Below are 22,710 nucleotides of genomic sequence, written 5' to 3' on the forward strand. Positions count from 1 at the left end.
TTACCATTGTTTAAACATATAAGTTATCTTCCTACTCATTGTACATTTATCTACCTTTCACTGAAAATACTAAAGCTGTAGGCAACAAAGTGGGCCAGCGGAAACATTCAGAACTCTTAAATTTCGGAAAATGTACTTATTTCTAAGGGTTAACATCTCTTGCTAGCGGAATACGAGTGTACAGCAAATGAAAAGAAAATCTATTTCTTTACCACCAAAACACTGAGAAAGCCACAGTTATTTTAAGCTGTGCTGGTGGATTCTCAGAAATTTATAATGGTTCATATAGAATAAGGAAGACACCCCAGGCTCCTAGCCCTGCTAGGTTCCAGCTTAAGTCTTACTCGGTGTAAAAACCTGGGGAGTTTTTCTCCTTTTTACCTCCTATTTCCCTTAGTATAGCTCTGCTATCTAGACTTCTTTGAGTTTCTTCATGTTATATCACTTACAACGATTGCAAATACGCCCGTCCAGGATGAGTCGGATTAGAAAGATTTCTGTATGTAGCCTGCTGCCCTTATAATTTAACACAAATGACTATGAGTTCGTTCATTTGGACTTCCATTAAGCGGCCACCCTCGGGATACCAGCAGGTGGCCGCTTAACGCCAGGGTTAATGGAGGTTGGCCGCTCAAGAGAGGTTTTGTCATAAACCGTGTTACAAATTATCATAATCTTTATAACCGAGCAGAAGCATCACTATATTTTACAACAAAAACGCAACGGGGGCAGCATTACTGGTCCACAATCGGTCGTCAGCTTCTATCTAGGACTGTTTTCTTTCATCCTATTGTTAAATAAAGGCAAACTTTGACTGTTAAGTGCTTGATGGCCGCTTAATAGAGGTGACAACAATGGGAAAATTATCGTTACAAAGGCAAAAAGATGGCCGCGATCGCTTAATAGAGGTGGCCGCTCAATAGAGGTTTACTTTCCCATTCTTTTCTTCAATTATTTCGGGGCATTGATTACTGGCCGCTTAATGGAGAATGGCTGCTTAATAGGTGGCCACTTAATGGAGGTTCAAGTGTATACAGAGTGGGATGATAACCATGTATGCATGAGTAATAAATCAGTGAAAGGGCTGAGAGGAAATCCCACATGATCATGAGAAAATCCTCTGCTATCTGAAAGATCATAGACAACACGGCCTTATTAAACAGAGAGATACTTTGACGAAAGTTTCCTGGAGATTAACAACCTACCGAAATATAATCCATTTCTTAGGCAAAGGAACTTTGGAGTTCTAGTGTAACTTCAGCTAGTGCAATGCGTACCTCAGTTATAAATTCCCGAGTGGTCTTGATACTTCGCTTGATTTGTCACGACGAAAGGATCTACGAGGAAATTATATTTTGTAAGACAAGTTTAAGTATAAATGTCGATTGTATTTTCCTTCACAAAATAACAGGACTTGTACAAAACTTACCTAAAGCAGCAATCAACCCCTCTACCAAGAAAAAGTTGAACCTATGGGATTTTTCCCTTCCTTTAAATTCATACGTCAACAAAACCAACTGACGTAAGTGCTTCCACAAATAGCTCTCAAAACGCAGTCATCCAGGAAAATTTGAAAACTAATGAAGCATATGAGGGGTCACATTAAATATAATATACAGTAGCCTGCCGTGCAGGCGTAGTTTAGGCGGGCGAAAGCTTGTTCATGTTCCTATTGATGTAGCGGCCATCTTTGATTTTATGACAGAGGAAGATTGGGGTGAGTAGAAATAGTAACCCTTAGTGCGAGGGCGAAAGAAGGAAATGGAGGAGGGGGAGGGAGACAAAAAATTCTTGCTAACACCTTGTACACTACACATGTGTTTGTTATTATTTTATCGGAAGTGAAGGGAGCTTCAGGTGCAATAGTTCTTCGTTTTTGATTAGTGGGCTACTTATTTCCGGAAGAGCGGTCAAGCGCGACTAATTAGGAGGTGTTCGTCATTTTCACAGTGTTTTCGGGCAGGTGGTTTCTCTTCTCTCTCCCCGCCCCGTCCCCGCTCCATTTGACTCGCCCCATTTCCTCCTCTCTTCGGGAGTTTCAACATGGCGCTTTCGCGAGCAAAAACATTCGCGCGCCCGACAAAAACGCCTGCACTGCAGGCTAAATATAAGGTTTTTTAATACTTCTCTAAACAAAATAACAAAAAGCTCACAAAAAGATCTTATAACAGATGGAAGTTGGTCTGTGACTTGCTGTTTTTCTCCAAACACTGCCGGATATGCTTGGTGATGATTGACCTTCTAACGAGGCTGCTATCTTAAAAAACCGGAAAAGAAGATGTGTGACGTGAGGGGATGGGTTCTACCGTTTCGCTTCAAAGCTTTATGCTGTTTTAAAGTACCGTAAAATTCCGAAAATAAGCCCCGGAGCTTATATTTTTCAAAGGCCCTTTTAAAGGGGCTTATTTTTGGAGGGGCTTATATTCGCAGGGGCTTATGTTCGGAGGGAAATTTGCGTTTCTAATTGATTGGGCAAGCTTATAGCTGGAAGGAATTTTACCGTTTTTGCTTTGTTTTACTTTGTGTTTGAGGGTAATTTTCCAAGTAAAATCCCCCGGGGGGCTTATATTCGGAGGGGCGATGAAACGGAGGGTTTTTTACGTTAAAAGTTTGGGGGACTTATAATTGGAGGGGCTTATACAAGGAGGGGCTTATTTTCGGAATTTTACGGTATTTTTTGGTAGCCAGTACCGCGCGCTGGCTCCACTGTAAGTAGTTCGGCAGTTAAATGTAACCCCAAATTACTGAAGGATTCCACCAGTTGTAATCAAATGTCGCCATTGCACAAATGTACCGTATTTTAACGTTCAGCGAAAGGAGGAAGCAAAACTCTGGTTTTGTGCTGGCTGCAGTGCATAGCCTGCGATCATACCCTCTCCCTTTTTCTCTGTAATCTGTTTTTGGGAGGAGGGCATGATACATTTCTTTCACAGATCACATGCAAAAAAGGCAGAATCTGGACTTTTTTCTGATTGGATAGGAAACAATACGGACGATTTGCGCTGATCCGATTGGCCAAAACGCCGTCATCCGTTAGTTGTTGTTGATTTCAGTCTGCATTTTTGCTTGCGTAATGAGCAGTGAATACACACGCGAGTTCGTTATGAAACTTCTGCCGGCTCAGTTTTCTTGCCAGTTTGAAAAAATGTCTAAATAGAAATTTCATCCATTGAAACATTTTCCATTTCATCGTATACTAAAAATTGCAGTCAATAATTCACCGATCTTTTGAATGCAATTTGATACTGGCTACAAGTTACAGAAGCGACGAACGGGTTCACTTTCCAAATAATTAATTCATGAATAGAATCTTGACCTGGTTTGACTGTAATTCCTGTCATTCCTCCTTCAGAAAACCTGCGAATTATTCTGAGCGGTCTACGCTTTCACATCACTTTCCAGTTCGTGAAATATGGTGCTTCAGCCTAATTCTTTTCTCAGAACTTTCGGCACAGAACGAAGTCAACGAGCTTTTACCAGTAAATTCTTTATTATTTGAAACTGTTAAATAAAGGAACGGCAGCTCCAACTAGCAGTATTTCATCACCGAAAAAAAAACATTTGAAAATTTTTCTTAGGAAGCGCCATCTGACAGTACTTAAACATTTTCTTTTCCCTAAAATTTATTCGAAAGAGACATTATTCCCGCCAAAATTTGATTCCCTTCTGGTAAACGCTGATTGGCTAATAACATGACAGGTCAAGCAGACGTCAGATTATGTAAATTAGGGTGCGGTTGATGCCTTGTTAAATAAATGTGTCAGGCGTTATTTTTTTAAACTCTCGAGCCAAAGAAGCAAAGAACCAAAAAAAAATAACGCCTGATCTCAGGTTATGCAGTACACTGCCTAAGAGTCAGGAAAATCACGGTCCATGTTTTCTTTCTGTTAAAGAATTTCTAATTCTCACCTCCTCCAGTCTCGGATGTTCTTGTTCGCCCAGAGAGTTGCTGCCGAGTCGGTACATCTTTAGTAATTGAATGTCATTTATAGTATAAACGTGAAGGTCTTCTTTCAGATAATCAAAAGCCCCCCCGGGGGGGTACTCCCTATAATGGCCCATACGGGGAGGCTACGCCCGAAGGGGTACCTTTTTCAGGCTTCAGGTGTATGAAAGGGTAGGGATTTCACTAGTTGAAGTATATGAAAGGGAAGGGAAATCTGTCATTTCGGTCTGTATACAAAAAGGCTCAAAAGGGCTCTGAGATGCATTTTATGGTTGTGAAAAAATGGAGAACACGTTCTGGTCTGATTGATTCATATTTTAAAGATTATTTTATTTTAAACAATATTTAGTCAGCGGTGCCCAGTTCAGCGAGGCTGGTTTGAATGGGGCCCTCATGAAAAAGAAAGAAACACTAAAGACAAATAAAGATAAAAAAGAATGCTTCAACAACGTGTAACAAAAAGTAGCGGAGGCTCAACTTTGTTAAGATCTAAAGTGCCTTTTTAGGCCAGACGCAGACTTATTAACGTTCCTCAGGTCCAGAGAAAGCGTGTTCCAGATCTTGGCTCCGCTGAACTTGAAGGAGACCTGGTCCTTTGTTGTCCTAGCTAGCGGCGGCCAAATCTCTTTGGCGCGTGTTTTTTGAATGGAAATCGCGCGAGTGGCTAAATTCGTAAAGTAAATATGCTGGAGCCAGGCCATGGAGGCTCTTACACGTTAGCATGCACTTTAGATAGTCCCGGCGGTACTGGAGCGTAGGCCAACCAAACATGCGAGATATCTGCGATCGTGAAACTACGTGTGTAGTGTTCAATAATACTAGCGGCACTCTTTTGCAGCTTATCTAAGTACTCTCGGTTAGCCTTACCGCCGGAGTCCCATACGATGAGACAACAAAACCTAGCACAGCTGGAAACGAATACCTTTCAGGACTGTGCGTCCAAACTTTTTTAACTCCCTACCTGCCTCAATCAAATCTTGTACAAATTTTGGGTCTTTCCAAACCCACGATATCTCAAAAGAGCGACGTAAATTGTAGTTATGTAATAGTTTTAAATACAGTTTTTAACCACAATTAGGTGATTGGTTTGCTTGTTAGTTAATTAGTTACAGTTTCTTTTACCACGCACATTTTCTGCTCCTTATTTATGAGCGTATTTTTTTCTAGCTGAAAATATACTATATATTTTATATTTTATTAGCAGATGTAGAGCCCTTTTTTATGGAAATGCTGTTAATAAACAATTATTATTACTATTATTATTACTATTAATAGCAATCCTACGCCTATCAAAATACGACTAAAAGAAAAGACTACACTTTAGTGATTTAACCTCTAGTAACTGAACACTCCGGTAATTTGACTTCAGTATTGGAATGGAGACCTTTCTAGACACTATAATAAACTTACACCAATCTGCCAAAAGAATTAAAAAATACAACTGTGTAACTAATAAAACAGTAAAGAACTACATCAAATTTCCAGTAGACACGTCTAAAGTGCCTTTGTCACATATGGTATAACGATGAAAAGAGCCGAAATTGACTACTGATTCCTGATCTTTTTCAGGTGACTATAAAACAAGTTTCAAGTGCACACGACTGGTCGTAAAATAAGCTACGAAACGTACGCTGTAATTTTCAGGACTACAAAGAGCTTCAACTTATTTATTAATAGCATATGAATTTCTCTTCAAAATAAAGTGTTTCTATTCTTGGGAGGAATGCTCCACCTCGTAATTGTAACAAATTAGAAACTAACTTCAACTTCAGGCAACTAGGTCTGGAACTGCTTCAGTGTATTCTTCATCATACCTATACAGTAACAACAACAAAAACGGTAAAAACAACGTTAGCAAACTAGCAGAAGAAAAGGATAGTGATTTCAGCTGGTGACAAAACATTTTCGCAACTGACTTCGAAGAGTGCGCTCGATTGATCGTATTGAGGAATAAGAATATGCAAACGTTTTGTTTCAAACCTCTTCTATACCGTAATTTGTGGACCATATAAAGTTTATATAGACAGAATACTTTATTTAAATCATGTTTGTAGATATTGCAATGCAATGGAACTTAAAACAAGCGATTTCTAGCGAGTTTATTCTATTTATTCTTATTTGGGACGCGAAATACGGTGAATCAAATTACGCCCTAAATTGAAAGAGCAAATTAGAGCAAAGGGTCACAAATAAACTGCACGGTAACTTCAACCAACGACTAGACTTGGTGCATACCATAAATCCGCTATTAAGTTCCCATCTCTAATAAGCTCCTCTTTTCAGGGAAAGAGACGGTTATTAAACCCCCTCTCTCTTTCAAGCCCCCTATTCCAATTCTTACATAATAGACGAATGATCGATGTATTCATTTATCACGAAGTAACACTTTATGAGGACTAATTATCCGATATGGTTTGTTCACGAGCTGGAAGTTCGGATTTGATTTTGATCTTCGGTTTCATGACCTCCCACTTTATGTGCCTGAACTTTTCCACTTAGCGTTCTAGTTCTTTATGAAGAAATGATTCCAAAATCTTCACTTAATAAAATAAACCCCTCTCTCAAACGTTCTTGAAATGAATAAACCCACGGAAAGCTTAATAGAGCATTTACCATATCTGAAGACTTTCCTAAGCGACCACCCTCCATAAAATAAGCGATCAGAAATTTGACCTTGGAATTTTGGGTCGTCTCTTACGTCAAGTTCGACTGTAAGTTCCAAGGAACGAATTCAAGCGGGGACACGGACACATTAAAATGTAAAGAAATCCTTAGATTTAAAATAAATTTTGTAGTTTAACTGCCCAACAAACTACTAAAGTCAGACATTTTTGGTGCTGTCAACCTGTGATAGGCAGATTGACGTTATATAAGTGGCACCGGTTAAGTTGGTTCCATGCCCTATAAGCGGCAGAAATAACTGTTAGTTAAAATGACGTTTGCAAAGCAGGGATTACGATCCCCGCTTTAAATATATCCCAAAATACCTTGCTACTTAATCGATGCCTTCAAACTCAAGCGTTACGTCATCACCAATGAGGATAAACGGCGCCCAGTACTTTACTGCGCTAAAGCGGTCAGATTCTCTCATGGATTTCATGGCTTTATTCAGGGCCCCACTGGCACTTCGTCCACGAATTATGTGTTGGTAGAAAACTTTCATGAACTCCATAGTAGCTTCGTCGTCGATCGCCCACTGGGACACCAGAACAGCACGAGCACCAGCTCCCAAAAAAGCCCGTGCGATGCCGACCACACCCTCAGATTTGACCTCTCCCCGAGCACTATGACAACAACTAAGTACAACAAGTCTTGCCCTAATCTGCGCCTTTAGAACATCTTTCATAGTTAAGAGATAGTCCTCCCTGGCTGGATTCACGGATGAACGTGTTGTGTTCGGGGACAAGGCAATTTCTCCTGTTTCCATTTTACCGTGAGCAGCAATGTGCACCAAAGCAACGGAGGAAATACGACGCAAAACTTCATCTTTTGTTGCCTGCTTTCCAATGAGAGGTACAGTTTGGAGAATTTCCCCAATCATCTGCACTTCTTTTTCGGCCCACTCTAACTGCTCTAGCGTCATTCCTTCATAAACTACCTCCTGTACCCATGGATCGCCGACGAGAAGAATGCCAGTCTTACTGTGCCAATCTTCTGGACAATTTTGGATTAATCGAAGACTTGAAACAGAGGGAAGTAGACGAATTCTGAAAGTTTCACAGAGGTACTTTGATTTCAAGTCCATGAAAGCAGCATAAGGCGCCAAATACAGAGGTCCTTGTGGAACGACCACAACCTCATCGCCCTGGAGTAAGTCTCTTATAGGGTCTATAATAATATTGTAAAATGTTTGTAATGATTTTGTCTCAAAACATGCAGGATGAGACTTTGGCTTCATGGATCTTTCTTCTGCTAACTCTTTATTGTTTGTGTTCCTTAACGAGCGATCTTCACAGTTAACATCAGCTCTCACACCTATTTCTTCATGTGTAGTTTCCAAAAGAGACTGAAAATAGGTAGTAACGGATATGTCAATCAGAGTTCTTCTAGTTTTGATTTCTTTTCCTTTCTTGCTCACCCAGAGAACTATTCCTTCCTCGTTGATACCAATGAAAGCTGTATTTGAAGGTAAGTAACTAGGAAAGTCACTTGGCCTTGCAGAAAGTGTTCCTGTTTCTGGGCGAAGGCCTTTAAGGCCATAATTGAACTCCAGAAGATCATTCAAGGCTTGTGCACGTCCTTGATCAGCAGTTAAAAGTGCCTCGATGACTTTACCTTCCTTAAACTGCAGCTCCCATAGCCTCAAGTTAATATGATCATACGTATTCCTGAGGGTAATCTTCCATTCGTCATTAGATATGCGATTTCCCCTGATGTGGTTAAAGGTTATAAGACTCTTCTTATAATACTCTATGGCTTTCTGGAAATCTCCAAGATTTCTAAAGGCGTTGCCAAGATTACCGTACTCTCTTCCTTCTCCTGCGCTGTCTCCCACTTCTTTCGAAATTTTGAGGTCTCGTTCATAGTACTCTATGGCTTTCTGAAAATCTCCAAGACTGTGATAGGCGTTGCCAAGATTACCATGCGCTTTCCCTTCTCCTGCCCTGTCTCCCACTTCTTTTGAAATTTTGAGGCTTCGTTCATTGTACTCTATGGCTTTCTGGAAATCTCCAAAATTTCTAAAGACGTTGCCAAGATTACAGTACGCTCTTCCTTCTCCTGCCCTATCTCCTACTTCTTTCGAAATTTTGAGGTGTCGTTCATGGTACTCTATGGCTTTCTGAAAATCTCCAAGACTGTCATAGGCGTTGCCAAGATTACAGTACGCTCTTCCTTCTCCTGCCCTATCTCCTACTTCTTTCGAAATTTTGACGTCTCGTTCATGGTACTCTATGGCTTTCTGGAAATCTCCAAGACTGTGAAAGGCGTTGCCAAGATTACAGTACGCTTTTCCTTCTCCTGCTCTATCTCCTACTTCTTTCGAAATTTTGAGGTGTCGTTCATGGTACTCTATTGCTTTCTGAAAATCTCCAAGACTGTCATGGGCGTTGCCAAGATTACAGTACGCTCTTCCTTTTCCTGCCCTGACTTTCACTTCTTTCGAAATTTTGAGGTCTCGTTCATGGTACTCTATGGCTTTCTGGAAATGTCCAAGACTGTGATAGGCGTTACCAAGATTACAGTACGCTTTTCCTTCTCCTGCCCTGTCTCCCATTTCTTTCGAAATTTTGAGGTATCGTTCATGGTACTCTATGGCTTTCTGGAAACCTCCAAGATTTCTAAAGGCATTGCCAAGATTACAGTATCCTCTTCCTTCTCCTGCCCTGTCTCCTACTTCTTTCGAAATTTTGAGGTGTCGTTCATGGTACTCTATGGCTTTCTGGAAATCTCCAAGACTGTGATAGGCGTTGCCAAGATTACAGTACGCTTTTCCTTCTCCTGCCCTGTCTCCCACGTTTTTCGAACTTTTGAGGTATCGTTCATGGTACTCTATGGCTTTCTGGAAATCTCCAAGACTGTCATAGTCGTTGCCAAGATTCCCGTACCCTCTTCCTTCTCCTGCCTTGTCTCCCACTTCTTTCGAAAATTTGAGGTCTCGTTCATGGTACTTTATGGCTTTCTGGAAATCTCCAAGATTTCTAAAGGCGTTGCCAAGATTACAGTATGCTCTTCCTTCTCCCGCCCTGTCTCCCACTTCTTTTGAAATTTTGAGGTGTCGTTCATGGTACTCTATGGATTTCTGGAAATCTCCAAGATTTCTAAAGGCGTTGCCAAGATTACAGTATGCTCTTCCTTCTCCTGCCCTGTCTCCCACTTCTTTCGAAATTTTGAGGTCTCGTTCATGGTACTCTATGGCTTTCTGGAAATCTCCGAGACTGTGATAAGCGTTGCCAAGATTGCAGTACGCTTTTCCTTCTCCTGCCCTGTCTCCCATTTCTTTCGAAATTTTGAGGTATCGTTCATGGTACTCTATGGCTTTCTGGAAATCTCCGAGACTGTGATAAGCGTTGCCAAGATTGCAGTACGCTTTTCCTTCTCCTGCCCTGTCTCCCACTTTTTTCGAAATTTTGAGGTATCGTTCATGGTACTCTATGGCTTTCTGGAAATCTCCAAGACTGTCATAGTCGTCGTCAAGATTCCTGTAACCTCTTCCTTCTCCTGCCCTGTCTCCCACTTCTTTCGAAAATTTGAGGTCTTGTTCATGGTACTCTATGGCTTTCTGGAAATCTCCAAGATTTCTAAAGGCGTTGCCAAGATTACAATACGCTTTTCCTTCTTCTGCCCTTTCTCCCACTTGTCTGGATATTTTAAGGTCTCGTTCATGGCAGTCTATTGCGTTCTGGAAATCTTTAAAGTTGACATAGGCGTCGCCAATATGACTATTCCTTTTTTCTTCCTCTCTCCTCTCTCCAACTTGATTGGCAATCTTGTTAAGGTTTTCAAGATTACAATTCGCCTCTGTTTGTCCTTTCTCAGCCATTGCAATAACAAATTGCAGATAAGATCTACTGCTTTTCCAGAATATAGTTGTGGCTGTCACATTTTTGCTGTCTTTGCTATTCCAGCTCTTCTGCAAAAAAGTATAGATATGTTGTGCTTTCATTTTTCCGTTGATACCATATTTCTCTTTATGTATATAGGACAACGTACGATAACGGAGATTAAAAGTAAAATTAAAACCTAATAAAAGGTTACTTAGCATTAGCTCCTGTATTATTTGATTTTGTCTATCGCTGTTGCATTTGGTTTGCCAGAAATAGTGATCCTTCAACGTGTTTTTTAGCGTTGTGTAATATGACTTAATGGTCTGGGGTTTTCTCTAAAAAAAGAAAAAAGACATTCTTTTTGGTAAGAAAGATCGAAATGAAAACTGAGAAACAGATTTACCATTGTTTAAACATGGTGTACATAAGTTATCAATCTACGCATTGTACATTTGTTATCTATCTTCCACTTAAAATACTAAAGCTGTAGGCAACGAAATACAAACCGGGCCAGCGCGAACATTCAGAACACTCAAATTTCGGAAAAAGGGGAACTTAATTCCAAGGGTTAACATCTCTTGTTAGCGGAAAAGAAAAAAAAATGTATTTCTTTACCACGAAAACACTGAGAAAGCAATGTTATTTATTTTAAGGATGTGGAATTTCAGAAATTTATATAATGGTTCATATAAAATTAATAGGGAAGCCCCCGCCCCCCGCCCTGCTCGGTTCCAGGTTACATGTAGGTCTTACTCGGTGTGAAAACCTGGGAAGTTTTTCGTTTTTTTCCTTTTTACCTCCTACTTCTTTCAGTATAGCTCTGCTATCTTGACGTCTTTGAGTTTCTTTGTGTTATATCAATTACGAAGATTGCAAGTTCTTTTTAAATACACCCGTCCGAGGATGAGCCGGTTTAGAAAGATTTCTATATGTAGCTTGCTCTTATAATTTAACACTAATGATTAATATGATTTAGAGTACGTACAGTTGAACCTTCATTAAGCGGCCGCCCTCAAAGAACCAGCCAGGGTTAATGGAGGTTGGCCTCTCAATGGAGGTTCGTCATAGACAGTGTCAAAAATGATCATACGGGTTTTTAATCGTGCAGAAACATGACTTTATTTTGAAACAATCACTCAACGGGGGCAGCATTACTGCATGGTTCACAATCGGTCTTCACCTTCTATCTCAGACAGTGAGTTTCCTTCATCATATTCTTAAAATAAAGCCAAACTTAGACTGTTAAGTGCTTGATTGCCGCTTAATAGAGGTGACAACAATGGGAAACTCTTGTTGCAACTGCAAAAAGGTGGCCCCGATCGCTTAATAGAGGTGGCCGCTCGATAGAAGTTTAATTTCTCATTCTTCTCACAGATTTTTCTGAAAACAAAATATATATGTAAAGAAGAGGATATAAAGTACAAGCACTCTACGTTTTCAGGCCCAAATTCCATCTTAAAGCACCTCGGCAACAAAGGGAACTGACTATCTTGAAATGTAGATTGTGCTATTTATAAGAAGCAAAGTGTTCTTGATGTTGTTAATGCTACTGATGATGATGGTGGAAATGAAGAGGGTACTGAGAGTTTTGGTGACAATGATGAAGTTTAGAACATGCCTTCACAAAGAAAGTTGCAATGTCCAATGCAAACTCCATGAGTTCTCCGTAGCTCAAAGTCGATAGAGCGTCCACCCGGTGTTTGGAAGGTCATAGGTTCGAGCTGTCGGGGACTCAGATTTTTTGTTTGTCCCACGCTCGTGACATGCTGATCGGCCGTCGATAAAACCCGGAACACGAAACATTCCGGAACATAATAATAATAATAATAATAATGATAATTTTATTTATATAGCGCTAAAATCCAATAATTGTCCAAGGCGCTACCTAATTACAAAAAAGAATATAAAAAAATATATATATATATCTAAATTATAAAATATCTACAATATACAATATAAATTCAAATATAGCCTAAGTCATCTACTATATAAATCAAAAACATCTTAAAACAAAAGGAATCTCATAACCTATATGCTAACTTAAATAAAAAAGTTTTAAGGGATTGCTTAAAAGTTGCCACTGAAGCTCATTTCCTAATCTCTAGAGGTAAATCGTTCCACAATTTAGGTCCTGCAATAGAGAAAGCTCTGTCTCCATATGTTTTCAATCTGCTTCTTGGAACCACTAAATATTCTTTACATGAAGAACGCAATGACCTAGAGTATGTTTTAAAATTCAAAAGGTCAGAAATATAAGAAGGTGCAAGGCCATGAAGGGCCTTGTATACCAATAAAAGGACTTTAACATTCCGGGACATGCCGGAACATTCCGGAACATCCCGGAACATCCCGGAACATGAAAAACTAAAAATAATTCTCATGAAAAAAAATATAACAAAATAATAATAATAATTTGTAAAAATTTATAATAACGTAAAATAACAAAAAAAACGAAAAATAATGAAATAATCAAGAAAAAGAAACTGGTATCCTCTCTGAGTATGAGAAAACACTATTTTGTCTCAACAAATTAAAATTTGTTGGGCGAGGGAGAGTTCATGCAAATGACAGTAATGAGTGAAGGCTTGCTTCTAAATTCAAAATATATTAAAATGGGTCGCGAGGAGGGGGGTTTTTTAAGCTTTCCTCACCCAGCTACCTATTGCAATTGTTTGCCATGAGTTAATCATTTGGCGGTTATCCATTTACGGTTCTGCAATGGTCTGAAATGTCGGTGCAGTATTTCATGTCAAGCCAAGTCGGTAAGTAGCTCATTTCAAGCCAACATATAGTCTCCTTATACATAACCGACATTTGCTTACTTGAGGTGCTTTGCTTCACTTGAGGTTGACATGAATTACTTACAGACTAGGCGGCTCTGTGAACTTAAGAAGAGTATAGGGGCTCCTGTCTTCGGATTTTAGTGGACAATACTCACATTCGTAGTAGTTTCTATACTGTTTACAGTCAGCATGATATTTCAGATGTCTCCTCGAGTCGCAAGAGGAGTTTGCGCATTACCAGAAATTTAAGACAAAATGGCGGACGCCCAGACTCGACCCAGACCTTCCGCTCTCTAAGAATGGCCGCCGATCGTTATAGAGAAATGTATGGAGAAAATTGAAGAAGTAGAAATTTCAGATCTGAAGTAGCACACACGACATTTGCCGACCTCTTAATGTAAAGTGTACGTATCATATCATTATTTACGGTAGTTTTGGTCTCTCGAAAGTTCGCCAACGGGCCGCAAACAACACATTTTACGAACGGCTGTTACAGTTCCTTGAGCTCTCTAATTCTTTCAAAAAAGCTTAGAGGTGCCTACCTTCTCTCCACATTTTAGAACATTTCGTTGATGTGAATCCTTGGTGCCGACCTCTCTAATCATCGATCGATGTTCAAACTTTAAAAAGTGATAAAAATCAGCCTTGATCCATTCCCCAAATGGCCGCAAAATTTGCGATAAAAGAGGTAAAAATACATCCATTTCTGCGATAGAAGCGGTACAAAACGCACCACTGCGCTTATTATTCCTTGTGAAAAGTAGGGTTTCTGTCACCAGTTTGTTTTGATCGCCATCTTTACAGGTAGGTACTTCATATATGATTATTATTATACAGAATATCGCTGGCTAAGTGTATTGTGGGCCCTGATTTTTGAAAATTATTTTTACTCTGCCAAGTCACGCATGAAAAGAAGTTGCAAGGGCACCCAACGACAATTTTCGGAAAATATCTGTTCGGAAGACGGTTTGAGACCTAGAATTTTCGGAACATTTTTTGTAAAATTACTTGCTTGCCTGCCTCTCCTAGGATTTTCGAACATCTGAAAAATGGTATAATTGCCCATTTTTGACGGATTTTTACCCTTAAAAGGTCACCTAGAATTTTCGGGACCCTATTTTCTGGCTGAAATTTACGAAAAGGTAAGTTTTGATCCCTATAATTTTCGGATCACCAGACTTTCAGCTAGGAAATCCGAACAGATCAAAAATTTTTAGGGGATAAAAATATGCCTATATCTACCGTTTAAAAACTAAAATACGTTTAACAATACTATGTTTAAGTGGTTTTGAACTATATTCTCGTTGGGTGCCCCTGAAGTTGTTTCTTCTCTCTAAAATCGTCATTCAAACAGGAGCCCGGACTCTAGTTTCCCCTTTTTCATTCTCCCTTGTATTGACTACCTCAAAAAAGAAATTAAATTGATTCAGATCCTTTGATAGTGTGTCATTTCAGTCCTTGTTTTTTCTACGTACTGCTTTCTTTATGCCGCCATCTTGATAATTTGAAACCGCGTGCCACATACTTCGCGGGCGCAAAATGTCGCCGATTTCTGGTAATGGGGGAGACGGCTAAAATTCAGGCTAACCGATAACAGTTAGAAACTACCGCTGCACTACCACTGCCATTGCAACTATTCACGGCGAATGTGAATCTTTAATTTAATTATCCAAGTCCAAAGCGACGAGCCCCTAAGCTCTTCTTACGGTCGCAAAGCCGTAAATGGATAACCGTTAAACTGCATGGCAAACATTTACAAGAGGTGGGTGTGTGAGGAAAGCTTGAAAACCCCGTCCTCGCGACCCATTTTAATATATTTTGAATTTAGAAGCAAGCCTTCACTCATTACTGTCATTTGGATGGACCCTCACTCGCCCAAAAAATTAATTGCGGAAAATATTGTTTTCTCGTACTCGGAGATGATACCAGTTTCTTTTTCTTTCTTTCTTGGTTTGTTTCTTTATTTTTCGTTTTTATGTTATGTTATGTTATTTATTTTGAATGTTCCATGTTCCTGGTTTTATCGACGCCCATGCTGATCATCTCATTTTCGCATATGTTTCACTGAGGTTACAATTTACCATCTTTCATTCTTTCAAAGTTGCAACGCGTTTTCAAGCATTAAACTTGTACAGTTTAATAACATTCGTCAGCACATTTTAAACTGGTGACACGTTTTTCAAGTTGTGTATGCTATTTTAGCCATCAAGCACTTTAAAGACATTCCAGTGTTAAAATGTTTGCATAGGAATACTAATTATAAAATAGTTTGTACGGCTTTTGTGTTAGTTTATAGAGCTCTATTTCAGTCCATTCATAAGTCTTGAGTTCAGTGGCTACTGTCGAACAGAGAAATATTGGCAATTTTCCAGTTAAAGAAAGACTGAAGTAGTTTTTGTTGACTTAAAAGACCTTAAAAAAAATAAGCTTTACGATAAAAACTCTTGACTTTTATATTAATAATGAAAGTCCTGTAAAGAGTGTATTTATAAAGCAAATAAACTAGCAAACCAGGCTTTCTTCAAGCAAAGAGTAATTAGGATGGTCTTCTTTTATAAAAAAAAAATCAAGGAAAAAAAACATTCCTTTTTTAGTAGGTGGAGAAAAAAAATTAGCAACCCCCCTTTTCGTCTGTCAAAAATTTTGGTAAACCCCCTTGTCCCTTTCCAAAAATTTGAGATCCCCCCCCCAAAAAAAAAATTCCTCTGCCCCACCCTGAGGTAAACATAATGAATGCAGCCTTAATGGAGGTTCAACTGTATACATAGTGGGATGATGACCATGTATGCATAATAAATCAGTGAACGAGCTGAGAGGTAATCCTACATGATGGCTACTATCGCTGAAAAAACTCCCCTGTGATCTGAAAGATCATAGACAACACGGCCTTATTAAACAGATATACTTTGACAAACGTTTCCTGGAGATTAACAACCATATACCTGCCAACTTTTTCTGGGTCAAATGCGTGAGATTTTCGCCTTGCCATGAATGCCTAATTCGAAAACGTCCCAGCGTCTTCCGAGGATTTCCGATAATTTTCCGAAACCTTCTAAACTTTACCGAAAACTTCCGAAAATGTTCCGACGACCTTTGAGCACTAAGGAAAACACGACAACCTTAGCGTGTTTTAATTGATTTCGTAAAGACACATCATTCAAAAGCCTTTTCTGCCTTTTTGGAATATGTTTGTGGAAATCGAATTCAATTTTCGTCATTACTAATGTATTAAATAACAATTTGTTTCGATTTGTGATTCAGGCGTGAGAAATTGTTCGTAATGAGTGATATTGATGTCTGTCGGTCCGCAGGCGTGAGACTCAAGCAAAATGCGTGAGAGTTGGTAACGAAATATAATGTTTTTGTAAGGTAAAGGAACCTTGGAGTTCCAGTGTAACTTCAGCTAATGCAATGCCTACCTTAGTTATAAATTCCAAGTAGCCTTGATACTTCGCTTGATTTGTCACGCCGAAAGGGTCTACGAGGAAATTATGCTTTGTAATAAGTATAAAACTCAATTGCATTTTCCCCCACAAAGTAACAGACTTGTGCAAAACTTACCTAAAGCAACAATCAATCCTTCTACCAAGAAAAAGTTGAACCTATGGGATTTTTCCTTTCCTTCAAATTTCAGTTTCACTCTTCATTCGTCGTCAAAACCAACGGCTGACGCAAGTGCTTCCAGAAATAGCTCTCAAAATGCAGCCATCCAGGAAAATTTGAAAACCAATGAAGCATATGAGGGGTCACATTAAATCTAATATACAGTTATTAATATTACTCTCAACGAAATAACAACAAACAGCTCACAAAGAGCTCTTTTAACAGATGCTGTAACTTTTTGCTGGAATCTTCCTCTGAGGAAGTTAATAATAATAATAATAACGAATATTTATACAGGATAGCCCTTCAGTGCAGGAGCACTGTTATGAAAGGGGTCCTGTCATAATAACATAATATAAGGATAAAAAACTAAAATGAGATAAGAATGAATACGCAACTAACTAACTACACTATACAAAAAATTGATCTAAAGACTCCCTAAATAGTATCCTACAGCTAATTTGCTTGATTTTTAAAGGTAAAAAATTAAAAGTTGAAGCGCCTAAAAAGTAAAAACTTTTCTGAGCAAAGTCAAGTTTCACTTTCGGCAAAGCAATGGTGGTCCCGCTGTTCCTCGTATTAAAATCGTGGATTAAAAAATTAAAATAATCTTTGAAAGGACTACAAACATTGCCTTTTAGGCAATCAAAAACAAATAAACAAGCCTTTTTCTTTAAAAAATTTTCAATTGAGGATAGACGGAGTTCACAGTTTAGACATTTTGAGTTTTGCAGAATAATCCTGTGACTTCGTTGTTGGTGTGAGGTTTCCTGTTTTTGTCAGAACACTGCCGGATGGTTGGTGATGAGTGACCTTCTAACGAGGCTCACACTTTGTGTGTGATTTGAAGTCAAATGGAATTTAAATTGACGTCGTAGATGTGCTGTCGTAATATTACGAAAGATAGTTTTCCCTTAAACTCCTGCCAATTTTCTTTGTTCGCTAAAATTTTGTCAAGGTATTATGATTTTCGCATTACATGAGATTGAGGTTGTTTGCCGGTTTCAATCCTCTACTTATCCCATGGTATCAAATCAAACTACCCACCCCTCCCCGCTTCCTCCCAATCCCTTATCCCTTTTGACGCCTGCTACGTAGATCAGTCAATTTTTCTCTTTCCGTGCTCGGTAAGTGCAGTTGATGGCTCTGTTTGTCAATATCGATTTCTTAAACAACCGGAGAAGAAGATGTGTGAAGGGGGTAGGTTATGGCTAGCGTTACGCTTTAAAGCCTTACACTGTTTTAAAGTATCGTTTGGTAGCCCAGTGCCGCGCGATGGCTCCACTGTAAGCAGTTTCTCAGATAAATGTAACCCCATATTACTGAAGGATTCCACTAGTTGTATAAATCAAATGTCGCCATCGTTCAAACTTGCACTGTATTTTTAACGTTCAGCGAAAGGAGGAAGCAAAAATCTGGTTTTGTTCTGGTTGTAGTGCACTGCCTAAGAGGCAGGAAAACCACGGTCCCATGTTTTCTTTCTGTTAAAGAATTTTTGAATTCTCATCCCCTCCAGTCTCGGATGTTCTTGTTCGCCCCAGAGATCGGATTTGCTACCTAGTCGGTATATCTTTAATAACTGAATGTCATTCATAGTAGAAACATGAAGGTTTTCTTTCAGATAATGAAAAGCCCCCCGGGGGGTACTCCCTATAATGGCCTTTACGGGGAGGCTCCGCCCGAATGGGGAACTTTTTCAGGCTTCAGGTATAATTGATGATAGGGGAGGGATTTCACTAGTTGAAGTATATGAAAGCGTAGGGAAAACTGTCATTTCGGTCTGTATACAAAAAGACCCAAAAGTGCTCAGAGATGCATTTTATGGCTGTGAAAACAGAGCGAAGTGAAATTAGACAAGTTTCATAATATCCTATATATGGGCGCGGTGCTTGAACGAATATTCGCTTATTCATGAAGAATCCAATGATCAGGGGCACCAAACGACCGTTTTCTGGGAAATGATCTGAAATGGCTCGTTATGCATCCTGGAGTGCTTTCGTTGGGTTTTAAATCAGTTGTGTGAAATTGTCGCTAATGAGGCTGTCAGCCGGGTTTAGAAATTTTGCTAAGCCGAAATCAGAATCTAGAAATTACGTACTACGAAAGCTACGAAATTTCTAGGTGCGGAAAGGTGCGGTAATCTAGAGATTACTACAAAATCCGAAATTCTAAGGTGAACAAACCACACAAATCCCGAAACTCTGAGCCCAACAAACAGTCACCACGAAATATTTTCGAAATTTTTAAGGGTCCCGAAAATTTTAGCCATTATAGAGGGCTCCGAAAGATATTTCCCAGAAAACGGTCGTTGGGTGCCCCTGAATGATTTCAATAGGTTGACTGACAGTACCACAATACTGGTAAGTCAGTTCAAAAACCTAAAACACTTTTAAGACCAAATGCAGTTTGACCGACGCCAGTCAAGCGCCTATGACAGAACTCTTCTGAAGATAACAAATATGACTTTTATTGCATAGTCCAAATGAAGATTTTATCGCACACCAAATTCAATGGTTACAGTGCACACATCCGATTGTAGAGTAATGTACATAGTCTCATGTATAAACATCTACAACGATCTTTAGTTTATCTATTATCATTATTATCTACAATTTACATCATATCTCCCTACCCATCCCTCCCCTCGTGTTCCTTTACTTCTACTTTCCCAACCGTAGGTATGTATCCACGGTGATACAAAAAGAGATGTTATTCTCAGGGTAATAAGTTTGCCCCTGATGTTCAAGATTTTAAAAATATACTCAGCCCGAAGCATGGGGTCAGTTTTCGAACCAGGGGCGGATCCAGGATTTTTTTTAGGAGGGGGTGCACTCGTCTCTTGCTCTATTTCAACACCAATAAACCACATAGTTTGTCTGTTTTTGGCAGAATACCAGTTGTAGTAGAAAACCGCAGGTCATCTCGGTGGGGGGGGGGGGGGGGGGGGGGGTGCGCACCCCATGCACCCTCCCCTAGATCCGCCCCTGAGAACGACCCCTAAAAGTTCTCTGTGTTACTTGAGCAAAAGTAATGATTTTTTTTACGACAGAGATTTTTTTCTTTCGACATATGAAACGATGCACTTTTTCACTTTACGATAAGCCAGCTTAGTTTGTAGATGAAATCCTAAAATGTGCGTGACAATTAAAATGAGAGCTGCTGAGCAGTACTTTCCTGTCCAATACTGCCGCCCTGTTAAGGAACCTTAAGAGCAGTTGACGGATCGTACGCTGCGTACAAACCGTTAGCATCTGTCAGCATTGCTAACAGTCCGAATTCTGAGCACATGCGAAGCGCGCATCTCAATATTACATAAGGGCATAGTGTGTTACGGTTCGTACGATCCACGACCCAGGCAAGATTGGAACTATGACAGCCTTTATTAAAAAATGTAAAATAGGTAATCACTCAATATATATATAATATTAAAACAAAACAGGTAACACCCAAATTGAGTAGGTTGTGGAGTAGAAATGTTTGTAGTGAGGATAGACTTAGCAATGGTATTAACGGATTGCAATCTAATGGCAAGAGGGACCGTAAGGTAAAGTAACACAGCATCCGAATGCCAGTCCCCAAGCATTTTAATAAGTTCGACAGGAACCCCGGAATGAAGGGCAAAGGGGCAGACTCCCCTACGGAAGAAGTGGCAAGCATAATCTTTGGCCAAGGGCCCAATGGCAGAGAGAATAGCACTCAACCTTTTTCAAAAACCAGGGATAAGAGAAATGCACGAGGACTAAATCTGGAGGAAAGGCGAAAGCCTGGGAGTCAGGCGACGCCTGACAGGTAAAGTGCACTAAGCCCTTTTAACTGTTGTAACAAGGCAAACTGGGGCGAGTCTGGTATAAATGGCAGGGGAAAAAGAACCACCCCAGGGATAACCCTTTTAACTGCTGTAACAGGGCAAGGGGGGAGTCTGGTATAAATGGCAGGGGAAGAAGGAACCACCCCAGGGATAACCCTTTTAACTGCCGTAACAGGGCAAAGGGGGGAGTCTGATATAAATGGCAGTGGAAGAAGAACCACCCCAGGGATGGCCCTTTTAACCGCCATAATACTAAAATTGACACTAAAATTAAGAACAACAATTTAAATATGGCCCAAAACTAACTAAACCACTAAACTAAGTAAAATCCGACCATAAGAGTTGCTGGGAGGCATCAAAGGAACGTGCACATTTAAAAGGGAGATGGCTCTTGCAGAGCATACCACAATAATTACCAAACATATAGCCCGGAAGGAGGCATCAAAACTAGAGCGCTTGTTGAGGTGCAAGTAAATATGACCCAAAATGCTGGGGGTGATGGGTTGTTTTTGGACACGTGGGCATACCTTTGACCCGCTTAATCCCAGACAGTCTGTTAAGAGAGACTGTAAGGGCCAATTTTCCAGGAGGGGATAAGGCAGGTTAAATTCCTTATGTAGAATACCAATAATATTTAGGTAATTGGGAATAGAAGTGGCTTTGAGACTGTGAGCTAAAAAGGCAGCATACTGATTGGGCTGGGAGGGAAGGGTAACATATATGCTCACAAAACCAGAGATAACTAGTCCTGTGGGTGTGATATGATGCTTTAGTGCCCTCAGCAGAGGTGTGAAAGTGATACTGATAAATTTCTTCTTGAAGTTGCTGTGCCAGTTGGGGGTCCTGGGAGCCTGGAAAAAAGGAAATTGCAATTGTGTAAGGTCATGCTGAGTCAGTGGAGTGCTGTCAGCAGGAGGTTGGCGAGGTTGCACCTGCTGGATGGAGATGATGGTAGAAGGCTAAACATTTGCTAGGTTCATGTAAGCGAGACACTGAATCTGTAAGGGTGTTGAGGTGACCCTAGACATACAGAAACAGCTGCAAACCTAAAGTTGTAAATCGCTGAAAGCCAAAACAGGAGTCTAAGTACATACATACTAAGAGGATGAGGAGTACTCCCTTTATTGATAATATAAACAGCTGCTAAATTATCACAGTGAATTATAAAAAAAAAATAGTAGAAGCTGCAACTTATGACTCAGTTTGGTAGCGGAGCTATCTTGCAAGTGAGTCTATGAGATGCTGGGCCCTGAATTTATACAAACTACTTGTACTTTTACTGGCACTTAGTATAAAAGGTGGTCATAAAAGCACTGGATAGTTTGTGAGTAAAATAACGTGATAAACCAAATGGAATAGTACTCATGCAATCTATGCAAAACTTTGTGCTAAGGTAAAGGCTGTCTTAGTCCCAGTACCCCCCTCCCCCATGTTAGATATCTAGAACAGCATCACAAGTACTGATGCTAACCATTAATTCCTCGTCATACAAGCTATATAAGCCATAAAGCAAAACAAGAACCATAAAAATGCTTCAACAGTAATATTCCTCGTTCTATAAGCCAAAAACCAAAACAAGCGCGCTTTAAATGTAATACTCCTCAACCTCCTCGTTCCATAAGCTTTAAAGCAAAACAAGGGCTGTGCAAAAGCATAATATTCGCGAAGCAGGTGCATTTCAATAGACTTTGCTTTGTAAGCATAAACCAAAACAAGCACACTATTGAATGTAACATTCTGCCTTCTGTAAGTGATAAACCAAAACAAGCACGATTGAAATGTAATATTTGTCGTTTAACCCTTTAACTGGTAAATTTCTGGTTAGGACATAAAAGTTGCCAAAAATACTACCAACAAAGAATTATTTTGTTTCTTGGCATTGATCTTGACATTATGAAGTATTGACTCAAACTCTTTGGTCGGCCATCAATAAAATCTGGAACATTGCAGAACAGCCCAGAACATCACAGAACATGAAAAAAGTAAATTAATTTTTACGAAAAAAAATAATATTAATAAATAATAATAATACTAATAATAATTCAATTTTGCAAAAATTTATAATAACAAAAGAAATATAAAAAT

The 22,710-nt window shown here is 39.6% G+C and overlaps 1 protein-coding gene across 1 annotated transcript in view; it reads right to left on the minus strand.

Moving 5' to 3' along the window:
* Window positions 1–6,936: 6,936 nt before the first annotated feature.
* Window positions 6,937–22,710, minus strand: part of LOC140922495 (uncharacterized) — a 28,997-nt gene continuing 13,223 nt past the window's right edge. Inside the window, exon 2 of the mRNA XM_073372473.1 lies at window positions 6,937–10,376. Within this exon, the coding sequence (XP_073228574.1) occupies window positions 6,942–10,376 (3,435 nt within the window). The 3' untranslated portion in view covers window positions 6,937–6,941. The remainder of the gene's footprint in view (window positions 10,377–22,710) is intronic.

The sequence above is a fragment of the Porites lutea genome, chromosome 13 (assembly GCF_958299795.1).
Source record: "Porites lutea chromosome 13, jaPorLute2.1, whole genome shotgun sequence".
In the NCBI taxonomy this organism is placed as follows: Eukaryota; Metazoa; Cnidaria; class Anthozoa; order Scleractinia; family Poritidae; genus Porites; species Porites lutea.